The sequence below is a fragment of the Gekko japonicus genome, unplaced genomic scaffold (genome assembly GCF_001447785.1).
Source record: "Gekko japonicus isolate JY-2015 unplaced genomic scaffold, Gekko_japonicus_V1.1 scaffold977, whole genome shotgun sequence".
Classification (NCBI taxonomy): Eukaryota; Metazoa; Chordata; class Lepidosauria; order Squamata; family Gekkonidae; genus Gekko; species Gekko japonicus.
In genome coordinates, this window is record NW_015159743.1 from 335361 (window position 1) to 360502 (window position 25142).

General features: G+C 48.4%; 1 protein-coding gene across 4 annotated transcripts in view; it reads left to right on the forward strand.

The window, feature by feature from the left end:
• OTOF (otoferlin) overlaps positions 1-25142 on the forward strand; it is a 217717-nt gene that overhangs the window by 19226 nt on the left and 173349 nt on the right. For all 4 annotated transcript variants that reach the window (XM_015405380.1, XM_015429824.1, XM_015405386.1 and 1 more), the window contains exon 2: positions 14064-14122. In XM_015405380.1, coding sequence (XP_015260866.1) covers positions 14064-14122 — 59 coding nt within the window. The remainder of the gene's footprint in view (positions 1-14063; positions 14123-25142) is intronic.

The window sequence follows — 25142 nt, forward strand, 5'->3', positions numbered from 1 at the left end:
GGTGCAGTGGAGTGCTTTGGTTAGAATGCCAGACAAGGACCAGAGGGGACGGCGGATTCACATTCTCATTCTGGTATGAAGCTCACTGGTGACTGTGAGGGAGAAAATACTGTCACTCCAAATACCCCACCAGGGCTTCTTGCACAGTTGGATTGAGTGAAACCTTCACCTTAGTTGAAAGGTGCAGCAGATGTATATTGTAATTGATTGATTGATTGGGAAGGAGAAATAGCAGAATATAGAAGGTTTTGAAGATAAAACTCACTGGCAAACACAATAATGCTAGGAAATGTTGAAAGAAGTAGAAAAAGATGAGACCTGACATGAGATGGGTTGACAGCAGGCGATTCTGCACTGGCTTTTCCCTCTGTTGCTTTACCAAACCCACCTTGGAACAGAAATCCCCCTCTGCATTGCATGCTCCTTTCACTTTCTTTGATTATCGGATGTTATGGTACTTTCTGCATAGCTTTATGGCTGTTCAGGGGTGACTTTGCAGTCAGTGTGTTGTCCTGGGGTACTTGAATGTGGTTTTGAGCTGCACCTTTTCCTCACTGTTGAGAAAATGCGGAGTGAATGCCAGATGCAGACTCGCCCTCAATCAGCAAAGTCACGGCCGTCAAGTTGCAAGACCTGAGCAAGGCAGTTAGCAATAGGACCTTTCGGAGGTCATGAATCCAGAGGGTCGCTATGTCAGAAGCGACTCCATGGCACATAACCCACAGGGCTGCTGTGAGGATCAAATGGCAGGGGGGAGAATCATAGATCGACCTTGAGTTTCTTGGGAGGATGGCCAGGATAAAGAGAGAACCTCAGAATGTACCCAGCCTGACTCAGGATTTCCCTGCTGCGATGGCTCTTGCTCCCATCTCTCCTGGTTTCCCAGTATTCTCTAGTCTGCACTTTCCTCTCTTACTCGCTGCCGCTCTGTTAGGCCTGGCAGTTCTTGCTTTCCTTTCCCATGAGGTTCATCTATTTATAGGCCTTCTCGCTTCACAGTTCCTCTAGGCCTGTCTGCTGGGTTGGTTGCTGCACCCGTATGTTCCTCGCAAGCAGGCTAGGGAATTGGAGATCAGCTCAGCAGCCTCCCGGGGGTCTCTCTCTCTCTCTCTCTGTGTCTCCCTGCTCACCTCAGGGTGCAGCTTGTGTTAAAACATCCGACCTGCTTCCTGCTGCTGCAAGGAGGCTTAGGGATGACATGCAGGGCAGATCAAAGGCATTGTGCTGCCTCCAGTAGCTACAGGGCATAAGCTAAGAGACAGGGTTGCCAACTTCAAGGTGGGGGCTGGCGGTCTAGAATTACAGCTGATCTCCAGACCACAGAGATCAGTTCCTCTGGAGAAGATGGCTGCTTTGGCTGGTGTACTCTATGGTACCCCACTGAGCTCCCTCTCCAAACTTCACATTCCCCAGTCTCCCACCTAAAAATCTCCAGTAATTTCCCAACCTGGAGTTGGCAACTCTACCAAGAGATGAAGTTCAAGATCCTTCTTTGTGTCACAGGTGAGTCCACTAAGGGCCATTCAAGATACTTCCCTTTTGATCCTATTGAGAAGGTGGCGGCAGCCTGCTTTCTTTTGCTTTTCAGCTTTGCCCATTATGCCTGTGGACTCCCAAACGGAATGTATCTCTGTCCGTCCAGTATTCTAGCTTTGATCACAAAGATCTGGCATGCTCTCATCCCCCCCCCCCCCCACTGTTGTTTGACCTAGAAAGTTCTGAACGTGCTCCAGTGTGACAAATGCTAATTATTGATGAATGCCACTGTGGGTGCAGAAGCAACACATATGCTCAAAATGTAGCTGATTTTAAACGATATGTTACGTACATTAGCCTAGCAAGCCAGTAAATTGTGAGCATACAGCTACAGTAGCTACCTGGCCAGCTCCCATTCGGAATATCACCAACTATGCAATGGCAAAAACCACTGAAAATATCAGTTGTCTTCAACTACAAACAAATAATCACTGTGACCATATGGGGTGAGTCTAAAGAGAAAATGGATGTCTCATAGAATCATAGAGTTGGAAGGGATCTCCAGGGTCATCTAGTCCAACCCCCTGTACAAGGCAGGAAATTCACAAATACTTTCCCCCCACACAGACCCTCAGTGAAGGTGGCAAGAACTGAACTGGGGATCTTTTTGGCTTTTGAAGCAGGTCGTCTACCACTAAGCTGTACCCTCTCCATACTCAGCTTTAATGAAATCTGCATTGCTTCCTTCAGATCTGTGCACATTTACCTGGAAAGTAATAGTGGCTACGGTCACACGGAACATTAGCCACGCCAGAGAGACGGAAGATAGGCAGATTATCTGGACGCGATCTCACCGGCACATCTGGGAAGCGTAGCGCTCCCGTGGCTCAACCGAGGCTTCCCGCCAAAGACGCGCGGCAAAAAACTAGTACCTCGGAGGTACTAGTTTCCGGAAACCGCGGGGCAAGGGCATGCACGTGATCGCGTTCACGGTGGAATCCCGTGGCATCCGGCGCCAGTCCATGTCCTGTCGCAAGCAGGGGTTTTTTTCCAAGTCCCCACAGGATGCGCACCAGCATGCAACCGCGCATGCTGGGTTTCGCTCATCCGATTCATGTGCATGCGCGAAGTTCGATGGGAAAAAAACCAACCCGGTTTGCCACGGAAGCGGCGCCGAGCGATTGCTGGTGTGATTGCGCCGCGCCGCTTCTTTGCCGCGCTGCAGGATGGTCGTGTGATCGGCACCTCCCCCATGACCACGGAACCTTGACGGGACCTCGAGGGGAGGTATGATCGCACAACTGCCCGTTATTTTTCTTCGGGGCAAACAGCCACGCTTCCCCCCCCCCCCCCGTTTTTCCCCCCCCGGGGGCGGGGAGTCCAACCCCCTGCACAATGCAGAAAATTCACAAATACCTCCCCCCACACAAACCCTCAGTGACCACTGTTCCATGCCCAGAAGATGACAAAAAACCTCCAGGATCTCCAGCCAACCTGTCCTGGAGAAAAATTGTTTCCTGGCCCCAAAGTGGCAATCAGCACTTCCCTGGGCGGGTAAAAAAGGGTTGCATTGTTTTATATCATGTAAGCTGTCTTGAGTCTCAAAAAGAAAGGCAGGCAATAAATAATTTAAAGCCTAGTTAAGTTCAATTTTTCAAGCATCCTATTAGCAAAAATTGAATCAATGTTAGATAGAACAAGGGGCGGGACCCGCGATACTCGCGGGAGGGGGGGAGGGAGCTCCACACCTATGAGGAAGAGGAGGAAGCAGCAGGAGGAGGTAAGTGCCGGCGGCTTGCAGCCACCCGGGCCTTGCTGCCCCCCTGGCTCCGAAGTGGCGGTGGTGGCGGCGGCATGCGCAGGGGACACTCTGGCACTTTTGGGGGATTTAAGTATCTCCCTGATATTTTTTTACAGGTTTCAGATTTTTGTGCACACCTGGGGACTGCCCCAAGTGTGCACAAACATCTCCCTCCCCCCCAGGTGCCCCCGATGTGCGGAAATAAGTATCTGCATGCAGGGGGCGACTTCAGTATTAGATATATAGATCATAGAGTCACAGAGTTGGTAGGGTCCACGGAGGCCATCTAGTCCAACCCCCAATGTAGGATCAGCCTAGAGAGCATCCCTGAGAAGTGTTTGTCCAGCCGCTGCTTAAAGACTGCCAGTGAGGGGGAGCTCACCACCTCCCTAGGCAGCTGATTCCACTGCTGCACAACTCTTACTATAAAAAAGTTTTTCCTAAACTCCAAGCCGGTACCTTCCCATCCTTAATTTAAACCCATTATTGCAAGTCCTATCTTCTGCCGCCAACAGGAACAGCTCCCTGCCCTCCTCTAAGAGACAGTCCTTCAAATACTTAAAGAGAGCAATCATGTCCCCCCTCAACCTCCTCTTCTCCAGAACTGCACACAGAACTGCACACAATACTCCAGGTGCGGCCTGACCAATGCATTGTACAGCAGGACTATCACATCTTGCAGTTTGGATGTTATGCCTCTGTTGTGTGGTGGCAGTGTGGGTGTGTTGGAGGGTTCAGATTGGGAAAGTGACACCTGGGAAGGGAGAGGGTTAACCTTTTCCATTTGTACCTTTCTCCCAATTTAAATTCTCCCCAGAGCTTTACCTGCATGTCCCCCTGTGGGCCTGACGGCAGCTTTGGACAACAACTCAGATTTGGCAGCAGCCCAGGGGAAAGGGCGAAACATCACCCACTCCTAGTGTTATTCTCCAGTGCTACTACCACCCCTATTCCATGACTGTATTTAAATGTAAAGAAAAAGAAGCCTGACTGGAGTGTCTGATCCAGGATCTCCCACATCACTGTCTTATTCGGCTCTTATTCATTATTTGCGTAAAGAAATGCCTCCTTTTGGCCTATGCCACCACACAGAACAGGTTCTGCAAAGGGGATCTTAATATGCAGATAGGGGGCAGTCACACGCGCGAGATAAAGCGGGGGGGGGGGAGCGAGGCTATTTCCTCCAGAGGAATTTGACCCACAGTTGCGTGATCACACAGTCCTTGGAAGCGGTGTACATAGCCTGCCACTGCATGATTAGATGCAACCACGGGTGATTCGGGTTTGGGTTTTTTGGATAGTAGTTTCTGATGCACTTAAACGAGGAATCGATGTATCGCATCTCAGCACTGAGTGCTCCCTATGGATTTTGCGATGATCCACATACTGCGAAAGGGAAAGAAACAACGGCATGGAGCGATCAGACACGGGGAAGTCTGTCCGTGGCCCATCACAACCCGTTTACTACCGGATTTTTCCCCAGTGTCTTTTTATTCTGCTTCTGCAATGGAGCAGAACGGGTTGCCGATGGGTGCGGGGCACTTCCCAGATGTTCATGTCTGATCGTTCCCTTTAAATCTGCCTGGCATTCGCGCCTATGGTGGGGCTAATTGTGCGTATGATCGCACCCATAGATTTGTATGAGATTTGAATTGGAGGTGGTCCATCAGGTATACTGGTCCCAAGCTGTTCTGGGTTTTAAAACCAACACTTCAGATGGGGAGCCAATGGAGATGTTTCAAAATTGCCATTGTTACCTGTGTGTGACGCGTGGGAATTGCTCCTTCTCTGACTTTCTTACCAAGTAAACTATGTCTGTTTTCAGAAGTGATCTGTAATTCTTGGTTGCAGTAGTGGCTTCTGGGTTGTAGTGGTTCTGTGGAGGTTCTCCGTGGGTGGCAAATGCCAGATCCTTGTATCTTTGTAGTGAATTATTTCTACGTCCCTGTGGCAATCCATCATCTTAACCATAAGTAGCTTTCGGATTTCCTTACCTCTGAGTTTGAAGAGCATCTGGGGAAATCTCTGCATTTGGAAGTTATACTCATTATTTCTGAATGACAGTCCAGTCTCACCACAGAATCTCCTGGGTTGGTCAGGCCGTCAGTTGCAGAGTAGAGTATCCTGGTCCCTGGGTCTGCAAAGCCCTGCTTGCATTCTTTTTTATTATTAACATCCGTTCCACTCTCTGATTTACTGAGGCCATTAGGAATTCTATAGTCTCTCCTTTGCAAGCATGTGCAGTCCCTTCCAATTATGTATTATTTGCAAATTTGAGTGTATTGTCCATACAAGGATGAGAAGGCCAGTACTGGAAGGGAATATCATGCCACTGTGTGATTAGTTGAATAATTGCACATGCAGTGGTATATATGGAATGCAAGAATCACCGTATTCCCCCCCCCCCCCCAATTTGCAATCCTTGAAAAGTTTATTCCCAAAGTCACAGAACAAGATAGCTCTGCTGGTCTGGAGACTGCTGTGAAGAGTGGGAAGGAGGAAAACTTGCTCCCTTGTTCCATCAGCAGAATTTCCAGGGGGAGTTTCTGGGGTTTGAAAGGCTGCTGTGGGGAGGGGATCAGAATGAGTGAAGATCCATGACTGTCAACACCATCCACTGATGGTCTGTTAGATCCACCCATGTGTGGGAGAGTAAGCACTAAATCTAGTGCATTTCAGCACCATCTCGCTGTATAATAATTCTGTTTTGGTGGTGGCACACTCCTGAACATTCCACATGCTCCCAAAGCAGTTGGCTCCCTGATCTGTCACTCAGAAGCTGTCCCTATCCACTGGCTGCATTTCCTGAGTCTCGCCTCCAATATTCTAAACAGTTTGCTATTCCTCCCCCCCAATAGCCAGTCGGAACACAGAGGTCATTTGCATATGCGGCCTGATTCGCCTTTGCCTCTAACATTCTAAGCAGTTTGCTGTTGCTGTTGGGAGCCACTGAATGTGTCCTGAGGTAAAATACATATCCCAATCTTCCCTAAAACGGTCACTGGAGTTGCCAAAATACATATCCCAATCTTCCCTTAAATGGTCACTGGAGTTGCCAATCTCCCTTTGGGGCCTGGAGATCTCCCATAAATCACCGTGTTCCCCAGCCACAGCACATCATTTCCCCTACAGAAAATTTCCCAGCTATTACAATGGCTGCTTTGGGCAGTGGACTCAATGGCATTATACCCTGCTGAAGTCCCTCCACACCCCAAACCCTGCCCTCCCCAGGCTCTACCCCTCAAATCTACAGGTCTGGCCCTCCCTTTAGTATTGCCAGCCTCCAGGCAGCTCCTGGAGATCTCCAAGATCAGTTCACCTGGAGAGAATGGCTGCTTTGGGCAATGGACTCTATGGAATTATACCCTGCTGAGGTCCCTCTGCCCCCCAAACTCTGCCCTCCCCAGGTCTACCCCTCAAATCTACAGGTCTGGCCCTCCCCTTAGTATTGCCAACCCCCAGGCAGCACCTGGAGATCTCCAAGATCAGTTCTCCAGGAAAGAAAGCTAAGCAGAATGAAATAAACATGGCTTGCCTCCCTCTATTTTTCCCTTCCCTCTGCCGCCCCACCAGCCACAGCCGGGACACCCACCTGGAGCTTCCTTCTAGAGCTCATTGTATTTCTTCCCACAATGGGCCTTATTCCAAGTCATTAATAAACCGGATACCTCCCTGAGCCTGCCATTTGCCTCATGGGGAAAAACAAACAGATACCATATAAGTACCTGCAGGGGTCATTTGGGGGGGACGCCATCCCCCGGGTGAGGTGCGGGAGGGCAGGGCCTGGAGCTCCCTGCTGGTGCCCGCTGGAGGTCGCCGCCGGCTGTGGGGAGGACACACTTCCAGTGATGTCAGGGGGTGTGGCATATGCTAATGAGTTATGCTAATGAGTCCCCCTAGCTCTTTTTCTACGAAATGACCCCTGAGTACCTGTCTGTTTTCCTTCGAGGGCAAATAACATGGGGTGGGTAGGGTTTCCAGCTCCAGGCTGGGAAATACCTGGCAATTTTGGGGGTGGAGCCTGAGGAGGGTGGGGTTTAGGGAGGGGCTTCAGTGGGATATAATGCCATAGAGTCCACTTTCCAAGGCAGCCATTTTCTCCAGGGGAACTGACCTCTTTTGCCTGAAGACCAGTTGTAATTCCAGGAGATCTCCAGCCGCCACCACCTGGAGGCTGGCAACCCTGTTGGGGGACTGAGATTACACAAACTGAGCAGGAGGGAAGGACTAAGCTCCTCCACTTGTGCTGTGTCCCTGAACTGAATTAGAGTCCTTAATTCTGCTGTTTATACAGTGGTGGTCTTGGTGATTCTGGGGCTCTGGTCAAGTGTCCAGAATGGGGCCCCAGACTCACTGAAACCCCCCTGTCCCCCCACAGGGGCCAGGCAAGGAGTGGCCCTTGCCCTGTGTGAGGTGGACGGGAGCCACTGCCTAGTCCCTCTACTTCCTTCCCTCCTTTGAGGGGAGAAGGAAGGGCCCCTCTCAGTGTGGGGTCTAAGGCACCTTGCCCCTGTTGCCCACTGGTTAAGACTACCTCTGTGTTTCTATTTTTTTTTTAAAAAAATCAGGAGATCTAGTCTTCACAGATCTCCCAGATGTAGTGTAGATTGGCAGATCACAGTCGTTCTTGTGAACGTAGGCCCAATCTGCATCTAGCATTTGCTCTGCTGTTTTACCAAGCCCACACTGGAACAGAAATTCCCCTCTATATTGCATGCCACTTTCACTTTGATGGATTGTCAGATTTTCTGGCAGTGTCCAGACTGCATACTGCTTTCACTTTGTTTGATCTCTTGGCTCTGTGGTAGCCATCTGCATAGATTTATGGCTGTTTTATGGCCATTCAGGGGTGACTCTGCAGTGGTGTCGGCCCCGGGGTATTTGAATGTGGTTTTGAGCCGCATCTTTTTCTGTTCCAGTGTGTGTTTGTAGATGCAGATTGGGCCATAAAATACTGAGGGCCAAACGCGATGTTACACTGGTCACATAGGGTTCCTTGCCCTGCGTCTCCCTTGCAGTAACATTATTTCAGGGGCTGAGGGAACACTTCCAGGCAGCATCAGTGACTGCAAGAAGCCTTTGACTCTTGCCAATTTATGGCAGTTCTGCTTTCCAAATATAGCCCTCCCACAATCAATTTTTATTTTTGTTTTCTTCAGTTGGGCTGTCAAACCAGTATGAATCCCACTGGTGGTCGAATGCCCCATGGGAGGTATTTGTAGACTGTAATCAATGGATACAGGAAGGTTTAAGCATTTCTCTCTCTTGCCCACTAAACCTCCCTTACCATTAGGGTTGCCAAGTGGCACCTACCTTGCCGGCGGGGGACTCCCGTGCAGATCCTGGCGCGCCGCATGCACGTCACAGGGAAGTGACGTCATGACGCCAGGCATGCTGGGGGCGGGGCCACGACCATACAAGGGAAAACCATAGAGTTTTCTCTTGTATGGCCGTGCCCCCGCCCCCAGCGTGCCCGGCGTCATAACGTCACTTCCCTGTGACGTGCACGCTGGGGCGGGGTTCCCCCTGGGGCCCGATTTCCTGGCGTCAGGGAACGGGCCTCTGGGGTGGGGGGTTTTCGGCCCCCCGGGGGGACTTGGCAGCCCTACTTACCATGATAATGTCTAGTGCCTCTCTAAAACACACCCTTATCAACTGCAAGTCAATACAGATGACATTGTTCATGGAATCAAATCTGAACACGCAACAATAATCCAAAGCACGATTGCAGGATGCAAGTCAAAGGCATTCCAATATGGGTATGCAGCAGAATAAATGCAAGCAGACCAAATCAGAGGTGGTTCAGGATTGTGAGGATGATGGCAACTCTGTGGGTATCAGCCCAGAGCTGGGACCCTAGGGTTGCCAACGCTGGTTTGGGAAATTCCTGGAGATTTGGGAGTGGAGCTTGGGGAGGGTGTTTAGGGTTGGCAGGACCTCAGCAGAAGATATTGTCATAGAGTCCATCCTCTAAAGCAGCCATTTTCTCCAGGGGAACCAATCCCTGTAGTCTGAGGATCAGTTGTAATTTCAGGAGATCATCAAGCCCCACCTGGAGGTTGGCAACCCCACCCATGCCTATTGGCATTGCCGTGCCAGCACTTCCTCCTGGCACCAGGTTGCAAGACCTTGATGGAGTCAAGGTGCGAAAAGGACCATATGGCATCCAAGAGATCACCAGGTAGTTCTATTGGTATCATGAACGAAGTCAATACGTGTGTTTGTGGCAAGTCATGGGGAAATTCCAAAGCAGTAATCAGGAGAGGTCGGTGCTTGCTTATCTAGGCATTTTTGCCTTCCTGTGCAGGTTCAAAGCAGGGTCTCCCTGAGGGTGTGTGTTCATTCAGCAGAAAAATCTCATTACAGCAAGAAAAAGACCCCGGCAAGAGTTAGAGCAAAAGGTGACAGGTTTAACTATGCATTTAAAGTGGGAAGAACTGCACTAAATTGTTGCTTGATTTTCATGTAGGAGGGAGGGGAAAGGTTCAAGCTGCCAGTATAAAACTCTTCCCCAAAGGAACTGCTGCCAAAAGCAGTGGGGGAAGGAAGGGGTTAGATAGGAGGAAAAGATGGGCAAATGGATCATGGAGTGGTAATAAAGGAGAATTGTTTTACCATAGAGTTTCTGGTGATTCCTAGAGCTATGTGATGCCTGCATGCCCCTTTGTCCTTGCTCCCCCCATCTCTTGCTCGTTGCCATCCAATGGCTGGCAACCCTACTTGAAGTACGGTGGTCCAAAGTTGGTGAGCATTGTATAAGCCAGTGTTATAACGCGTTTATACCAAGCTGGGCAGAACCACTGTGTGTAGTTGTTGATGTAGGACCTCTGAGACCTTCATTCAAATTCTGCTTTAACCCTGCAGCTCACTGGACAACCTTTGGCCAGTTACCCTCTCTCAGCCTAACTTCCCTCACAGTGTTGTTGTGAATGTGAAATAGAGGCGGGTGTGCCCTGACCAGGCTAGCCTGATCTCGTCAGAGCTCAGAAGGTAAGCAAGGTCAGCCCTGGCTAGTATTTGGATGAGAGACTGTTAAGTCGGTTACTTAACAAAGAGTCAGAGAGTGATTTCAGCAAAAGATCAGTTTTATTCAGCAACTCGTAACTCAACTCCAAACAGATCAACATGAATAGCCAGAACAGCTTTTACATTGAAGCTGTTCTACTTTTAAACTCTCCCGGCTAATGTAGCCACACCCTATTATACAATATCAACCTATGAGGTTGCAGGGATAAGGTCCAATCACAATAGTTCCCGCTCTTGGAACTGGCTGTTGGTGATTGGTCAGTTCTTCCTGGGCTACCAATTACAAGTGAGGGATGAAGGCTTCACATGGTGTTTCAATGACAGAGTTCACATACATACTTTGGTCAGATTGAATACACCACAGAGACTTCCAAGGATTTCCTCTGCAGTTTCATGATCCTCAAAAACCAGGATCACGAAACTGCGGAGGAAATCGGGCGAAGCCCCGAGTCAAAATGCAGCACCGGAGCTTCGGGTGTGAAATTGACACATTTGTGTCAAGGCAAACGGCGCTGTGCTGCGAGGCAGCTCTCGTGAGAAATCACCCATGGTTTAAGCCCATGAAGTGTTTCCATTGCTGGAAGAATTTCCATCAGCAGAAAGCAATTTTCTCCCCTCCCCTCTCCCACTGTAGCCCAAAATGGTGACCTCCAAGAACAGCATTGGGGGGGGGGGGATTTTGCACTGGGATGGTAAAGCAAGAAATGAAACCCTATCAAGAAAACGAAATAACAGAAGTTTTGTTTTGTTGAAGTCCAGCATATGCTAAAGAAGCAACCCACCTTTCTGCTCAACTATTACATTGAAACTGGAAAATGGCTTGTCTCTTTGGTGTGGCAAGCTTCTGCCGTGAAAACGTCCATGAACCTTTTGACTATGACCATGTCACTTAACCCTTGTTTTACTGAAGGTCATATTCAGGTTGCCTTGTCTCATTGTCATTAGCCAATCACATGGGAGGACATGAATGCTGGATTGTGGCTACACAGTATAAATGAGGAAGCTGGTTCTTAATCTGAAAATCTCCCAACTATCCTCTCTTATTGCTTAAAATTTATAAAAGGGAAGAAAACCAAGACAAGAGCTCTCATTAAAACTAAGTCCTAAGAACCACTGCTGTAAAATTCAGTGTTCCTTGCCTCATAATATGACTCACTCCTGATTATATGGGAGGATTTAATTAGGAAAAGGGCAATTAGGAAGAGCAAAGCTCAGCACTGGGGGCTTTCGCACCGTCTAAAGCAAACTTATCATGGAATAACCCTGCAGAGGTTTTTTCAAGCATGGCACTTCACACAGCTTCTGCCATTACAAATGCAAAATGGGCAAGGTTGCCAGCTTCCAGGTGGGACCTGGAGGTCTCCCGGAATCACAACTGATCTTCAGATGACAGAGATCAGTTCCCCTGGAGAAAACACCTTCTTTGGAGAGTGGACACTGTGATATTATACCCCCCTGAGGTCCTGTCCCTCCCAAACTGTGTCCTCCGCAAGCTCCACCCCCAGATGTCCAGGACTTTCCCAACCCAGAGATGGAAACCTTAAAAATTAGGCATGCTTGACAACGTTAAAATAAGAAAAAACACTTTAACTGGTGACAAATACTATCCATCAAAGGCCATTCCCTTTCCAAGAGGCTTAATTTGAATTTGGGCGGTATAAATGTTAGCATTTTAATTACTTTTTCTCCCCAGCTGCATGAAAGAAGAGCTCAAAGAGAAGGTTTGGTGATGTAGCAATGAAAGAGTATGTAGCTTTATCTGCACGCCTAGATGCAGTACCCCAGTTCCTCTCCATAGTGCATCTGACAGTCCTAATCTGTCATATGGCCACCTCTGAGCTTTTCAGACTGGCGAGGTCCCCCGTTCCTGCTCTCAGGCTCCAAAACTTTGAAGTATTTCTAGCAAATGAGTCTGATCAAATAGCTCGGAGATGAGACGTCGGCAAGTGGGTTCCACTGGGGCTCATTCTGTAAAATCTCGCTGAGGAGTCCCCATGGATGTAGAGGAATGAAATCTTAAAATCATTACCCTCTCTTGTGAGCACAGCTACTACATGGAGAGTCGCTGACTGCCTTTGTTAGTAGAGCCGTTCAAGAAAGTGAGGAATGAGTTGGGGGATCATCTCAAGGATGTTGGGCACCAGGCAGCCTTTCTCATTGTGGGGGGGGGGGGACAACCAAACCCCATTTAGCAATTTGCATGCGGGGGCAGGGGAACAGTAATTCAGGAGGATCCATGCCCCAGGCTGAAGAAATGAGCCATTGCTGCTTTGAGTTAAGGTAGGTTCACAGTCAGCTGTAGCGAAAGGGGGACTTTTTAAACCAGAATTTTTCTTGCATCGTCATCATTATTACCACCACCACTCTGACTTGGATAAACTAGGCTGCCTCCTCTCATCAGATCTCGGAAGCTAAACAGGGTCTGCCCTCACTAGTATTTGAATGGAAGACCTCCAAGGAATACCAGGGTTGTGACATGAAGGCAGGCAATGGCAAACCACCTTTGAACATCTCTTGCCTTGACAACCCTACAGGGTTGAAATAAGTCAACTGTGACATGACAGCACTTTCCACCACCATTATTATTGTTGTTGTTGTTATCAGGGGTCTTTTAGTAGAAAAAGAGGTGCAGGAGCTCATTAGCACAGCTTATTTGCATATGCCACACCCCCTGACATCACCGGAAGTGTGTCACAGCTCAGGTGCCACTGGACTGTTTTGGATTGCTATTGGAGGGGGGGGGGAAACGCACAGATCTGTCCTCGCAGAGGAGGGAGAGCTTGGACCTGAATAAAACTTGGGCTTCAAGGTGCCACTGGACTGTTTTGGGCCGGGGGGGGGGTGCTCTGCAACTTACCTGGATGCTTCTTGCTCTGACTGAGGGCTGCTGGGAGCAGGGGGTTAAACTTGTTGCATGTGCCCGCCCCCTGGGTTCTTTACTGCCGGAGCTCCGCTCCTGTGCGCTCCTGCAGGAAATGACCCCTGGTTATTATTCCTTTAGCATTTGAGGTGACTGAAGAGGTATTTCTAAATTTGGTCTCTCCCTGGTTTATAATTAGTGGTATTTCTTATCATTTTATTTTAGGAGTTTCTTAAGATAATGACAAACCAATTTGTCTTTTATCTTTTTGTCTACCTTTTTCTACATGTTTGATGTGTCTAATTGTATTCTAGTTCTGCCTTTGCTATTGAAGTAGTGAACAGAGTTATTTGTATGTCTTTCTTCTCTTTCTGACATTGCTATTTAAATACTGTGTCTTTGTTGAATCTTTTCTTTATACTTTTTTCCTAAGTACAAGAATTTAAAAATAGCATGCTCCGTTCCTTCTTGCTTGTCAAAGAGTTCTCCACAACCCAGAACTTTGCATGTTTTCCCATCAAAAGCTACTGGCTCAATAGCAATCACAACCACTATGGTAGTTATTCCACATCATTCATGTGCTTGGCAGGTCCATCAGTGACCGCCACCCAAGATGACTAAAGTGAACTTCCACATACAGAGGCAGGCAAGGCAACCCCAGGGGAAAGCCTCAGCCTCTGTGTCTTGCTTGTTGGCCCTCCAGGGCAACTGGTTAGCCACTGTGTGAAACAGAAGAGTGTTAGACTAGATGAACTGTCAGGGCAGCTGTTATATTATTTTACTCACAACCAAGTGTGGCATTGCAAGGAAATCCCCTGTGTTCCGCAAGCTTGTTTACTAAGTCTGAGTCTCATGTGGTTCTGCACAAACTAATTGCTTCTCTCTCTTTGGGTTCTGTAGGCCTCTCCTTCTACACCAGAGTGCTTGAGAACTGTGAGGATGAAGCTCCGTTTGATGAGGTAAGGAAGGAATGTCTTGAAGCAGGAACCAAAGGAGAGGGACTTGGGAAGGAACACATTTGCATCCTGAGGCCCCTTTCCCATTATCTTTCTAAACCGGATGTTATCCATTGTTGGCCTGATTCTGAGTAAAGCTCAATGAGTAAATTTTTGTATATGGACATCAGGACATGGGCATGTACCACCAACGCCCCATAATTTTTGCATCATGGGCGAGGGACGGGATGTTTAGGGGACGGCCATCTTGTTTTTAGAAAGTGTAACTTTATGTGGTTCAGAGGCGCACCAAAATTGTCTATCAATTGTGATGTGTTTTTAATATTTTGTACTGTTTTTATTGTTTTATTTAGCAATATGCCTGTTAGCCGCCCTGAGCCTTCGGGGAGGGCGAGATAGAAGTGTGAATAATAATTAAATAAATAAATAAAGCGACACAGGGACAGGAGTTTTCATACAGTGAATTTTATTCCGTTAATGAGCTCTGTCTGAAGCGCTTTGGCCATTTCAAAGGGTGCCGCTTCCCCCCCCCCCACCGCCCTTTTTCTTGCAATTGGTGTTTTTTAAATTGTTCTAAGTTGAGCGCTATAGCACTAGACAAGAAACCCCCAACCACAAGAAAGACAGTGCTGTGACAAAGGGCAGGGGGGAAGTGGCACTATTGGAAGTGCTGCAGACATTTTAAACAACATACAACAATTCAGAAGCGCAATGAAGAGGTGAAAACAGAAGAAAGCCATGTACCTCAAACACGGCTAAACCCCACTTTGCCAACTGGACAATGCTCCTTCTAAGCTGTGAAGTCCTGTGAGCAAAAATGCTACTTTGTGAGCTACTGGCATTAAAGTTGTGAGTGAGCAATTTGACTACTGCATAAATTAATTTGCTCTGGAGCCATCCTTCCTGAGCTAAGACAAAAATGTGTGAGCCAGAGGCTAAAAAACTGTGAGCTAGCTCACACTGACTCAGCTTAGAGGGAACACTGGACGTGAGCAGCTTTGTATGAAAAGGTAAACAAAAGCCGTTAGCAGCCAGTTGCTAAAATGGTTGTGTCTGAAATGATGCAAAAAATGTGTTAGCAAGCAGCCTGCTACTAAAACAGATTACAAAGGCCTACTGCTGCCAACCTCCAGGTGGGACCTAGAGATCTCTTAGAATTAGAAATGTTCTCTAGTCAACAGAGATCAGTTCCCCTGGGAGATCAGCTCCCCTGGACTCTGTGGCATTACAGCCCACTGAGGGCCCGCCCCTCCCCAGGCTCCACTCCCAAAATCTTCAGGTATTTCCCAACCCAGCCAACTTAGGCTTGCCAAGTCCCCCCGGGGGGCGGATCAGGCCCTGGGGGGAACTCCACCCTGACGTGCACGTCCCCCAGAAGTGACGCGGGCACGCTGGGCACGCTGGGCACGCTGGGGGCGGGGCCACGGTCATCAGAGGGAAAACTCTATGGTTTTCCCTCGAATGGTCGTGGCCCCGCCCCCAGCGTGCCCAGCGTGCCCGCGTCACTTCCAGGCGACGTGAATGCTAATGAAATTCATATTTCACAGCCGCCTGTGTAGCACGCCTATTTTTAGTCAATTTTACAGTGACTTCATCCTTTCTTATTTATCCTTTTCCTCGCTGCTCAACTTCTTTTTTGACACGGGCAACCTTTTTGTTGCCTGTGGATCCATCTTGTTATTTTGTATGTGCTTTTTCTCGTGTTTCTATGTTATAAAAGCAAAATACAACGTTTTCAACAAAATCAGGGTTGGGTCATGTGGATGTGAGAGCATTCGTGGATATAGTTCCCTTCTCCCAGAAGACTCCTGAGACACCCCCTCCCCAAAAGCTTATTGTCACAGTTACAAGAGAAGAAGAAGAAGAAGAAGAGAAGAGATTGGATTTATACCCCGCCCTTCACTTGGAGTCTCAGAGCGGCTTACAAACTCCTTTCCCTTCCCCTCCCCACAACAGACACCCTGTGAGGTGGGTGGGGCTGAGAGAACTCTGACACAAACTGCTCTTTTTCAAGGACAGCTGTGCCAGAGCTTGTGACTGACCCAAGGTCACATCAGCAGGTGCAAGTGGAGGAGTGGGGAATCAAACCCGGTTCTCCCAGATTAGAGTCCACACACTTAACCACTACACCAAACTGCCCCCTGGACAAAATGCAAAGAGGTCACAGGGGTGGGTAGGTAAAGGGGGGGCATTGTACAACATCATCCCTCCTTGCTTTTCCAGTGGCAGAGTTTCCATCCATGCAAGGTGCTCCACCAGGGAGGTGGAAGCACTGTCCATGTAGCCTAATTCTTCCTTTCCACAGCAGCCCACCATGCCCCAGGATATTTTGTCCATAAGGCTCCTGTAACTCTCAGTATCAGCTTTTTGGAGATCTCAGGAGGCTGGGGAAAAGGTCTGTGATTGTGACTGCCTTTCACTCTCAGTTCATAGACTCCAGAGTCCAGCCCATTGAGTCGCCCTGTTAAATACATCCTACCCCTCTATGGCCATTGGAACCAAATACCATATACCAGTGGTGGCGAACCTATGGCACGGGTGCCAGAGGTGGCACTCAGAGCCCTCTCTGTGGGCACACATGCCATCGCCCCAGCCAGGCCCAGACCATCATTAAAGTGTCGAATTCTCTGCCAAATAATTTTAAGTAAATGAAAGCATTTGGGATTGCTTTCCTTACTTTGTTTGGATCATCTTAAGTTAATGTATGAGTTGTTTTTTCTAAAGTAAAACCTCAGTATTCAGGTTAAATTGCCGTGTTGGCACTTTGCGATAAATAAGTGGGTTTTGGGTCGCAGTTTGGGCACTCGGTCTCTAAAAGGTTCGCCATCACTGCCATATACAGATTGGTTATCGTCACCTCAGCTGTCTCTTTGCTACTCTGGTTTGGGTCTGTGCTGTTTTGATGGTTGCTTTGGATTCTTTTTGTGATGCTGAGTCTTTTAATTGTTCTTGATTGGAAGCTGCCTCCAGGGCAATGCTGAGAGTATGGGATATATGTTGTTGTTGTTGTTCAGTCGCACAGTCGAGTCCGACTCTTCGCGACCCCATGGATCATCTCCCGCCAGGCCCTCCTGTCTTCCGCCGTCCTCTGAAGTTGGCTCAATTTCATGTTCGTTGCATCGATGACACTGTCTAACCATCTCATCCTTTGCCGTCCCCGTCTTCTTTGACCTTCAATCTTTCCCAGCATCAGGGTCTTCTCCAGTGAGTGCTCCCTTCTCATTTGGTGGCCAAAGTATTTGAGCTTCAGTTTCATTATCTGGCCTTCCAGGGAACAGTCAGGGTTGATTTCTTTTAGGATTGACTGATTTGATCTCCTTGCAGTCCAAGGGACTCTCAAGAGTCTTCTCCAGCACCATAGTTCAAAAGAATCTATTCTTCGGCGCTCGGCCTTCTTTATAGTCCAACTCTCGCAGCCATACATGGGATATATAGGTATTGAATAATGGACAGCAAAATCAATTCACGGAGTGGGGGGAAGAAAGATGTGCTACATTGGGGGAGAGAGGTTGTAACCCAGTGGGGGAGCACCTGCTCTGCTTGCAGAAGATCTCCAGTTCAGTGCCCAGTATCTCCATTTAAAAGGACGGGTTGATGTGAAGGACCCTGGAGAACTGCTGCCAGTCAGACGATACTGATACTGACCAATATAGACAAGGGTCTGAATCAGTAGAAGGCAGCTTCATGTGTTCCCTGATACGGTCTGCGTACCAACTGGTGAGTGCAGGGAAATCCCTAAAGCATCGCCGTTACTCAGAAAGCACAACCCTGTGCCCCAAAGCACAGCATCATCTCTGAGCCTGACTAACTACAGGGCAAAGGGGAAGGTAGGATGCTGGAGGACGATATTAATTGGCCCATTCCTGGCCCTTGTTTAATGGAGCTGATTGAGAAAATAGATATTCTTGTTTTGGGTGCAGAAGGAATCATGCCTCCAGTTTTAGTTGGGGAGGGGAGCAGGTATCAAAAAGTTGAGAAAACGTGACACACCACAAGCCTAAACAGAATTACACCATTCTAAGCTTGACTTCAATGAACTTAGAAAGTCATGACGCTTTTTAGGATTGCACTGTAACGGTGCATCAGTCCTGTGTGCGGTTAATCCAGTCTAAGTCTACTGACTTAGATGAGAGTAAGGATTCCATTGTAAACCTGGTGGCTAATACTTGGGGTGTGTGTAGGCAGGCTGCAGTGACACCAGGATGATGAAGAAAATACTTTGCACATGCTCCAGGGACTTTTAAAAAATTATTCCTTCACATACTTGAGTTTTGAACCCTGGCATTCAAAAGAGAGTCCCAGGCTGAGATCTGGTATCTCCCACTTCCCATGAAACCCTTCCACTACTCGGGACTCTGTCCTTAGTTCCTCAGCAGCTGCACACAAAACTGCTCTCTCCCTGTCCCCATCTGCACACTGCTTTTTCCTCTATTGTTACATAAACCTCTGGTGCTGCAAAGCTTACATAACAGCCTCCCGCACATCGCAGCTTGCCAAGTGGTTGAAAACTGCTGGGGCTGCTGGCGTCAGGGGGCTCCCCTCTTCTCTGCCCCCGCTCCGCTTTGCCGTGAATGTCATTTGCTTTCTACAAATAGCTTTACTCTCTTGGAACCTGTGGGACTCAGAAGGGCAAATGTTTGAGAAGGAGAGCGACTGCTCATCTCGATGTCCGATGAGTGCAGGGGGTCTTTCCATGCTGCTGATTCAGAGGGGTGTTGGGGAGTGGGAAAGGTAGCAGGCTTCCTTTTCTGCCCAGAGCCAATCCAGGGATTCCAGGCTGGTTTGTAACAAGCCACCCCGCCCAAGAGATGTGCTCCCAACATTCAACAGGGATCAGAAGAAGCTGCCTCCTACTGACTCAGACCATCTGGTCTATCAAGGTCTGCATTGTCTACTCTGACTGGCAGCTGCTCTCCAGGGTCTGAGGCTGAGGTCTTCCATGGCACCTCCTGCCTGAATCTTTTAACTTAGAGTTGCCAACCTCCAGGTGGTGGAAAGATTTCTCCCAGGATTATAACTAATCTCCAGGTGACAGAGATCAGTTCCCTTGGAGAAAATGGTTGTTTGTTTTAGAAGGTGAACCTATGGCATTATACCCCATTGGAGCCCCTCCCTCTCCCAAGCCCTGCCCTCCTCAGGCTCTACCCGCCAAATCTCCAGGTATTTCCCAACCTGGAGCTGGCGGTTTTATTTGAACTGCAGGTGCCGGAGATCGAGCTTGGGGCTTTCTGCCTGCAAAGCAGGTGCTCAACCACTAAGCCACCTCCCCTCGTGTGACTTGCAGTGTCCAAGCTTGCTTCTCAGGTTACTAACTCAGAATTGTTAGCCTGAATTTAGAGAAGTGGGGTGTACATGTGGGTACTGGGGGAGACTCAGGCTCAAAGCCCTACTCTGCCTTGAAGCTGTCTGATAATCTTGACCAGTCACTCAGCCTTCCTCACAGGGTTGTTTTGTCTGGATGAAATGGAGAAGCAGGGAACCACTGAACCTGAGCTCTTAGTGGAAACCTAGCCTTAAAAAATGCTATCGAATCTGCAAAGCTTTGTGTTGTTTACCCAGGCAGGGAATCTCCAGATGCTCTTTTGCTCATCCCCTTTCTTCAGTCACTGTTCCTGTGTATTTGAGTGGACCATCCATCCATCCACTGGTGTGTTATTTACTTAGAGAGCCGTGCAGTACACTGAATATGTTCAGTTAGGGCTTTCGGCTCACTTTCAGCTCACCCAGTCCCAAAGTTGTCAGGTGAATTATGTGTAAGAGCCGATCAAATAATTACAGAAATGTCCCTCTTGACCATATCAAACAAAGAAAATGTTGGTTGCATACAAGAATGTTTGCATTTCATTTGGACACTTGGACACAATCCAGCACCAAGCTTTCCCTGCATAAACTCCAGTCTATTTTGATGGTTTTCCTGAGGGGATACTTTCCAATCCATTCTGAGTCATTTCTGCAGTCCAGACGAAAGCAGGACATAAAGACACAGGAGTTTATTTTGCCAATTGTAGAGCTGAGCTTAGCCTTATCATCTTCTTTGTCCTAAGCTTTTCATCTTAATTAGACTCTGGCAATTCTCTATTTGAAGAGTCTCACACTCTTCTTTACTCTAGCCTGCAGCTGCAGCACCTGGAAGGGTTCCCCCCCCCCCTAGTTTGCCAGCGTCCCATTTGCTTCCGTATTCTAGCCACAGTTTGTTCATTGACTTTTAACAGCTCTAGGCTGTGAAAGGGGCTGGCTGGAATGAAAGATTGCAGTGCCTGTTCTAGATGCATCCACCATTCGAGGTCCATAAGTTCAAGTGGGTTACAGACCCTTGGCTCTCCCTCCCCTCCTTCTGCTGAGTCAGAGCTGTGACATCATAAAGAACTTTGGATGCACCGGGATTCCCTGCTGGAATTCCTGAGTCATCTTCCTTGCCCAGAAAGCAGAATCCTATCCCTGATTCCTGAATGACTAGGAAAAGGAAAAGGCAGAATGTCAGCAAGCGATATTAACATGCCCTTCCCAGAACTGCAGGAAAGATGTCTGCCCGGCTGTTGTTTTCTGGCCCACTCATTAAAATATATCTGCACTATTTTGAATGTAAGTGTGGCTTATGCTTTCCAAATAATTGGTGGATTGGCTCATTTTGATGTGGCTTGTATAAATCATGGGTCCCCAACATGGTACCTGTGGCGGGTGCTGTGGTGCCCACAGACAACTGTCCTGGCATCCACCAAGTGTTTTAGAAAGTGGGTGGGGGCAGGTGTGGCACTTCTGGAGGGCTTCTGATTGGCCACTGGATATCTGATTGGGTTGGCAGATTCTGATTGGCCACTGGAGGTCTGGTTGGCTCAGCAGATTAAAGTACTATTGTTCCAGTGGTAGCTGCCCCCACAGGGTTGCTTTTATTCTATCTCACACCTGTTTCCCAGTGTATTTTTATATTACCCCCTTCTCCCCTGCACTTGGACTTCCTCTGTGTGTGGTTCTGCCTCCCGTGGCAGCCATTTTGTGGTTGCACCCAACATCCTGTGTAAGAATTCCTACAGTGCCCACAGGCTTGAAAAGGTTGGGGACCCCTGGAATAAATGCTTTCCCTCATGCCTTTTTTTTTTAACCTGGTTGAAATAGCTGTAGACTTCTGCTTCTCTCCCTCAGCATACCCTCTCTGGGTGGGATGAGATGTGTGGGACTGATACGGGCTTTTAATTGTGCAGTCTTTATTTCTTTGGCTTTTTATGGAAGCATGCCAAGACTGTTTTTCTTTGACGTCTAAGGTGGTGGAGACCTCCTTAAATGAGACAGGAGAAGAAAGGAGTGTTAGAGTTTAAGGGAAATGCTGATGAGGGCGTGGGGAAAAAACCATGATTGATGGGAGAAGAGGAGAGAACAGAACAATACAGCTCACATGGAACAAAGAGAGCAAAAAAAGCTAAACAAACAGCTTTGCCATAGGGAACTGGTAGACGTAGGATGCTTTCTATGATGCAACAGGTAAAGTGACTCCTAAGTATGAAGCATGCCTGCAGATATCATCCAGGGAGGGAAACCCAGGGCCCCAAATATCAAAAGTTCAGAAAACGCTTTCTAGCAAGGGAATGACCAAAATGGCAATTTTTGTTTCATCTTGATCTAGGGTTGCCAGGTCTGGGTTGGAAAATACCTGGAAACTTTGGGGGGTGGAGCCAGGAGAGGGCGGGGTTTGGGAAGGGGAGGGGCCTCAGCATGGTACAATGCCATAGAGTCCACCCTCCAAGGCAGCCATTTTCTCCAGGGGAGCTGATCTCTGTCAGCTGGAGATCAATTGTAAAAGCGGGAGATCTCCAGGCCCCACCTGGAGGCTGGCAACCCTATCTTGATCCTGTCAGCTATTCTTGTCATCTTTTTCTTTTCCTGCACTGTCATTGCCATTAATGATCTGTTTTCACCCATTTATACATGATCAGTGCAGAAATAATACTGGAATATGGGTTCATTTTAGTCCTGAAAAGAATAGCTGCATGGAAAGAGAAACTGGTGCAAAAAGAAAGTCGAGCAGGGTTTTTTCTTACAAGGAAGAAAGAAGATCAAAATGTGGATATTTGAACTGGCACATTTGTTCTCAGTCCCCATTATTGTCTGTATGTTTGACATCTGAATTGTAGGCAGTTGTAAGTATCACTTGTGAAAATGGCCTTCCTCCAGGGCTGGTTCGCCTCCCAAGCAGCCCCTTGGGGCACACACCACAGTCGAGCAATGATAGCAACCCCCTGCTGGGTCTTGTATTGCAGCTGGTAATGGTGTGGGAGGAAGAAAGCCACAGATGTGGCTTGTGCCTGTTAACTCCCAGAGCTGTGCTTAGGGTTGCCCATCCCCAGGTGGTACCTGGAGATCTCCAGGAATTACAACTGATCTCCAAACAACAAAGATCAGACTACAGAACTCCAGGCTACAAAGGTCACTGCCCCTGGAGAAAATAGCTGCTTTGAAGGTGGACTCTATGGCATTATCCATCCCCCCCAAAAAAAAACACCTTCCACAGGCTCTACCTCCATATTTCCTGGAATTTCCTAACCTGGAGTTGGCAACCCTAGCTGCCACTAGGATCCAGCCCAAGCTCCGAAGTCACTGCTGATGCTCAGCGGTGTGTGTGTCCTGCTTTTAGCCCCCAGTGGTGTGGAAGGAAACAATGGGTACACTTATGCCCATCGTCACTTGCTGGAGTCAGGCTGCTGCTGCTTGAGTCCAAGGCAAATTCCAGAGGCAGAAGCAGTGTTGCTAGAGCTGGTTGACCATGGCATGGCCACAGCCAATACCCACCATTGCTTCCCAGAGTCCCAGGTCCAAGGCAAGCTGGAAAGATGTTGGAAGCACTACAGGGAACATCTTTTCCCTGGCCATTAGTGGTAGGTGAGGACGCAACAGGCATAACTCACACAATTTGGTGCATACCACCTCACTGGGACCAAGCCAAATCCCTCTGGTGCTGCTAGCATCACTGGGGTTCACCTTGGAGCAAACAATGGGCAGCCCGCAGTTTCTGCCTGGGGTTGCAAAATACAGGGGTTGCCAATCTCTAGGTGGTGGCTGGAGAACTCCTGGGATTATATCTCCAGGTGACGGAGATCAGTTCCCCTGGAGAAAGTGGCTGCTTTGGAAGGTGGACTCTGTGGCCTTGTACCCCACTGAAGTCCCTCCCCTCTTGAAACCCTGCCGTCCTCAGGCTCCACCCCCAAAATCTCCAGGGATTTCCCAACCTGGAGCTGGCAGCTCTACGAAATATCTTTAGTCCTCCCCATCCCCACTGTTGGCTGAAGAAAAGAGGTCACTCCCCAAACCGCACAGTATGTGTCAGATCCCATGCTCTCATTCTGAGTATCATTTATGCTTAATGGATCCCACTGTCGGGCTCAAAAATAACAAACATTTGATTGCTGCTGCCCAATCGAAGGCAGACGCAGCCCGCTGGGATTATTACAGGTTACTTTGGTGTACAGGGAGGGCTTTAACGTGCAGGGCCGTGGCCTTTCAGAGCCCCCCTGAAAGACCTGCAAGACTACATACTGGGATCACCATAGCATCATCAGACTGCAGAGAAAAAGCAGTGCTCGCTTTGATCCTTGGCTATATCTTTTCTCAGATGTTCTGGGGCTTACGGGCCCCCTCTAGAGAGACTCAGGCTGTTGCATAAACTGCAGCGTCCCCCTTGGGAAACATAAGGAATGGCCATCTGAAAAACAACAACAACAATAATGCAGCTGCCAAGTCTGCTTCTGTAGTTAGGGATGCTCTGAAAGCTCACACATTTTGAGGTGAATATATTATTAGCAATAGGATACAAGACCAAGTTCACATGAGTGAATTTTCCCGACTGCAAGGTCTGGGTAGGGTTGCCAAGTCTGGCTAGGAAATTCATGGAGGTTTAAGAGCAAGCAATTCTTTCAGCACCCTTTGGCAATGTAGAGATAATAGTGTTGCCAACCTCCAGGTGGGGCCTGGAGATCCCCTGCTATTACAATTGCTCTCCAGGCAATAGAAGTCAGTTCTTCTGGGGAAAATGGCTGCTTTGGAAGATGGACTCTATGGCATTGTATCCTGCTGAGGTCCTTCCCTTTCCAGGCTCCCCCCCCCCAAATCTCAACCTATTTTCCCACCCAGAGCTGGCAATGCTAATAATAATGCTTACCTACCTTGCTGGAGTTTTATTGTTGGCATCCTCTGGACAAAATGGTGACACCAGAGGGCAAACAGCATGCCCTTTTAATACTTCCATTGCCCTCCCCTTCCTGGCCATACTGTCATTAAAAAGTGAGCCTTCGAAGGAGGCTGTCTGTGTTTAGCAAGGCCGTTTCCAGTTGCTGTGATTTGGTTGAGCTTTTGTGCCGGGGGGGGGGGGATATAGAGTTGGAGGGTGGTGAGGGCACCAGATAATGGCACAGGGTTCGGTCTTTTGCCAGCCCCACCCACATATTTCAAGTGATTTACACCTGTGGCTTCTTGGAACTCTGAGGAAAGCAGAGCCAGCTTTTAAGGGCTGCTCTCTGTGCAGTTCTTTTGTGTGGTTGTACTACAAGGTTCTCAGAGCAGCCTTTTTTCAAGAGGAAGGAACTTAAACTGACCTCATGAATGAATCTGGCAGCCTTGAATGAAAGAACGAATGAATCTTGAATGAATGAATCTGGCAGTCTTCAAGCAGCAGCTGGAGGTACACTTGCCAGGGATGCTCTAGGCTGATCCTGCACTGAGCAGGGGGTTGGAATCGATGGTATGTATGGCCCTTTTCAACTCCATGATTCTACAAATTTGTGGCAGGTCAGTCTGTTCACCTGCTTATCTGCTTGGTCCCCGGCTTCCTGCTGGTTGCTAGGTAACCCCGAGGTTACTTTGGGAATCTTGTTTGATATTTGGCCTAACACAACTATCTTGAAAACTTTTCTAATCACAAGGGCTCTTGTTGGCCCCTCTCTATGAAGAGTGTCAGCATTGTTACATCTGGAACCTGGTTCTTCATGCTTGGCAGAAATACCTCCTGGAAATTAATTAATTATCGTATGGCATTGTG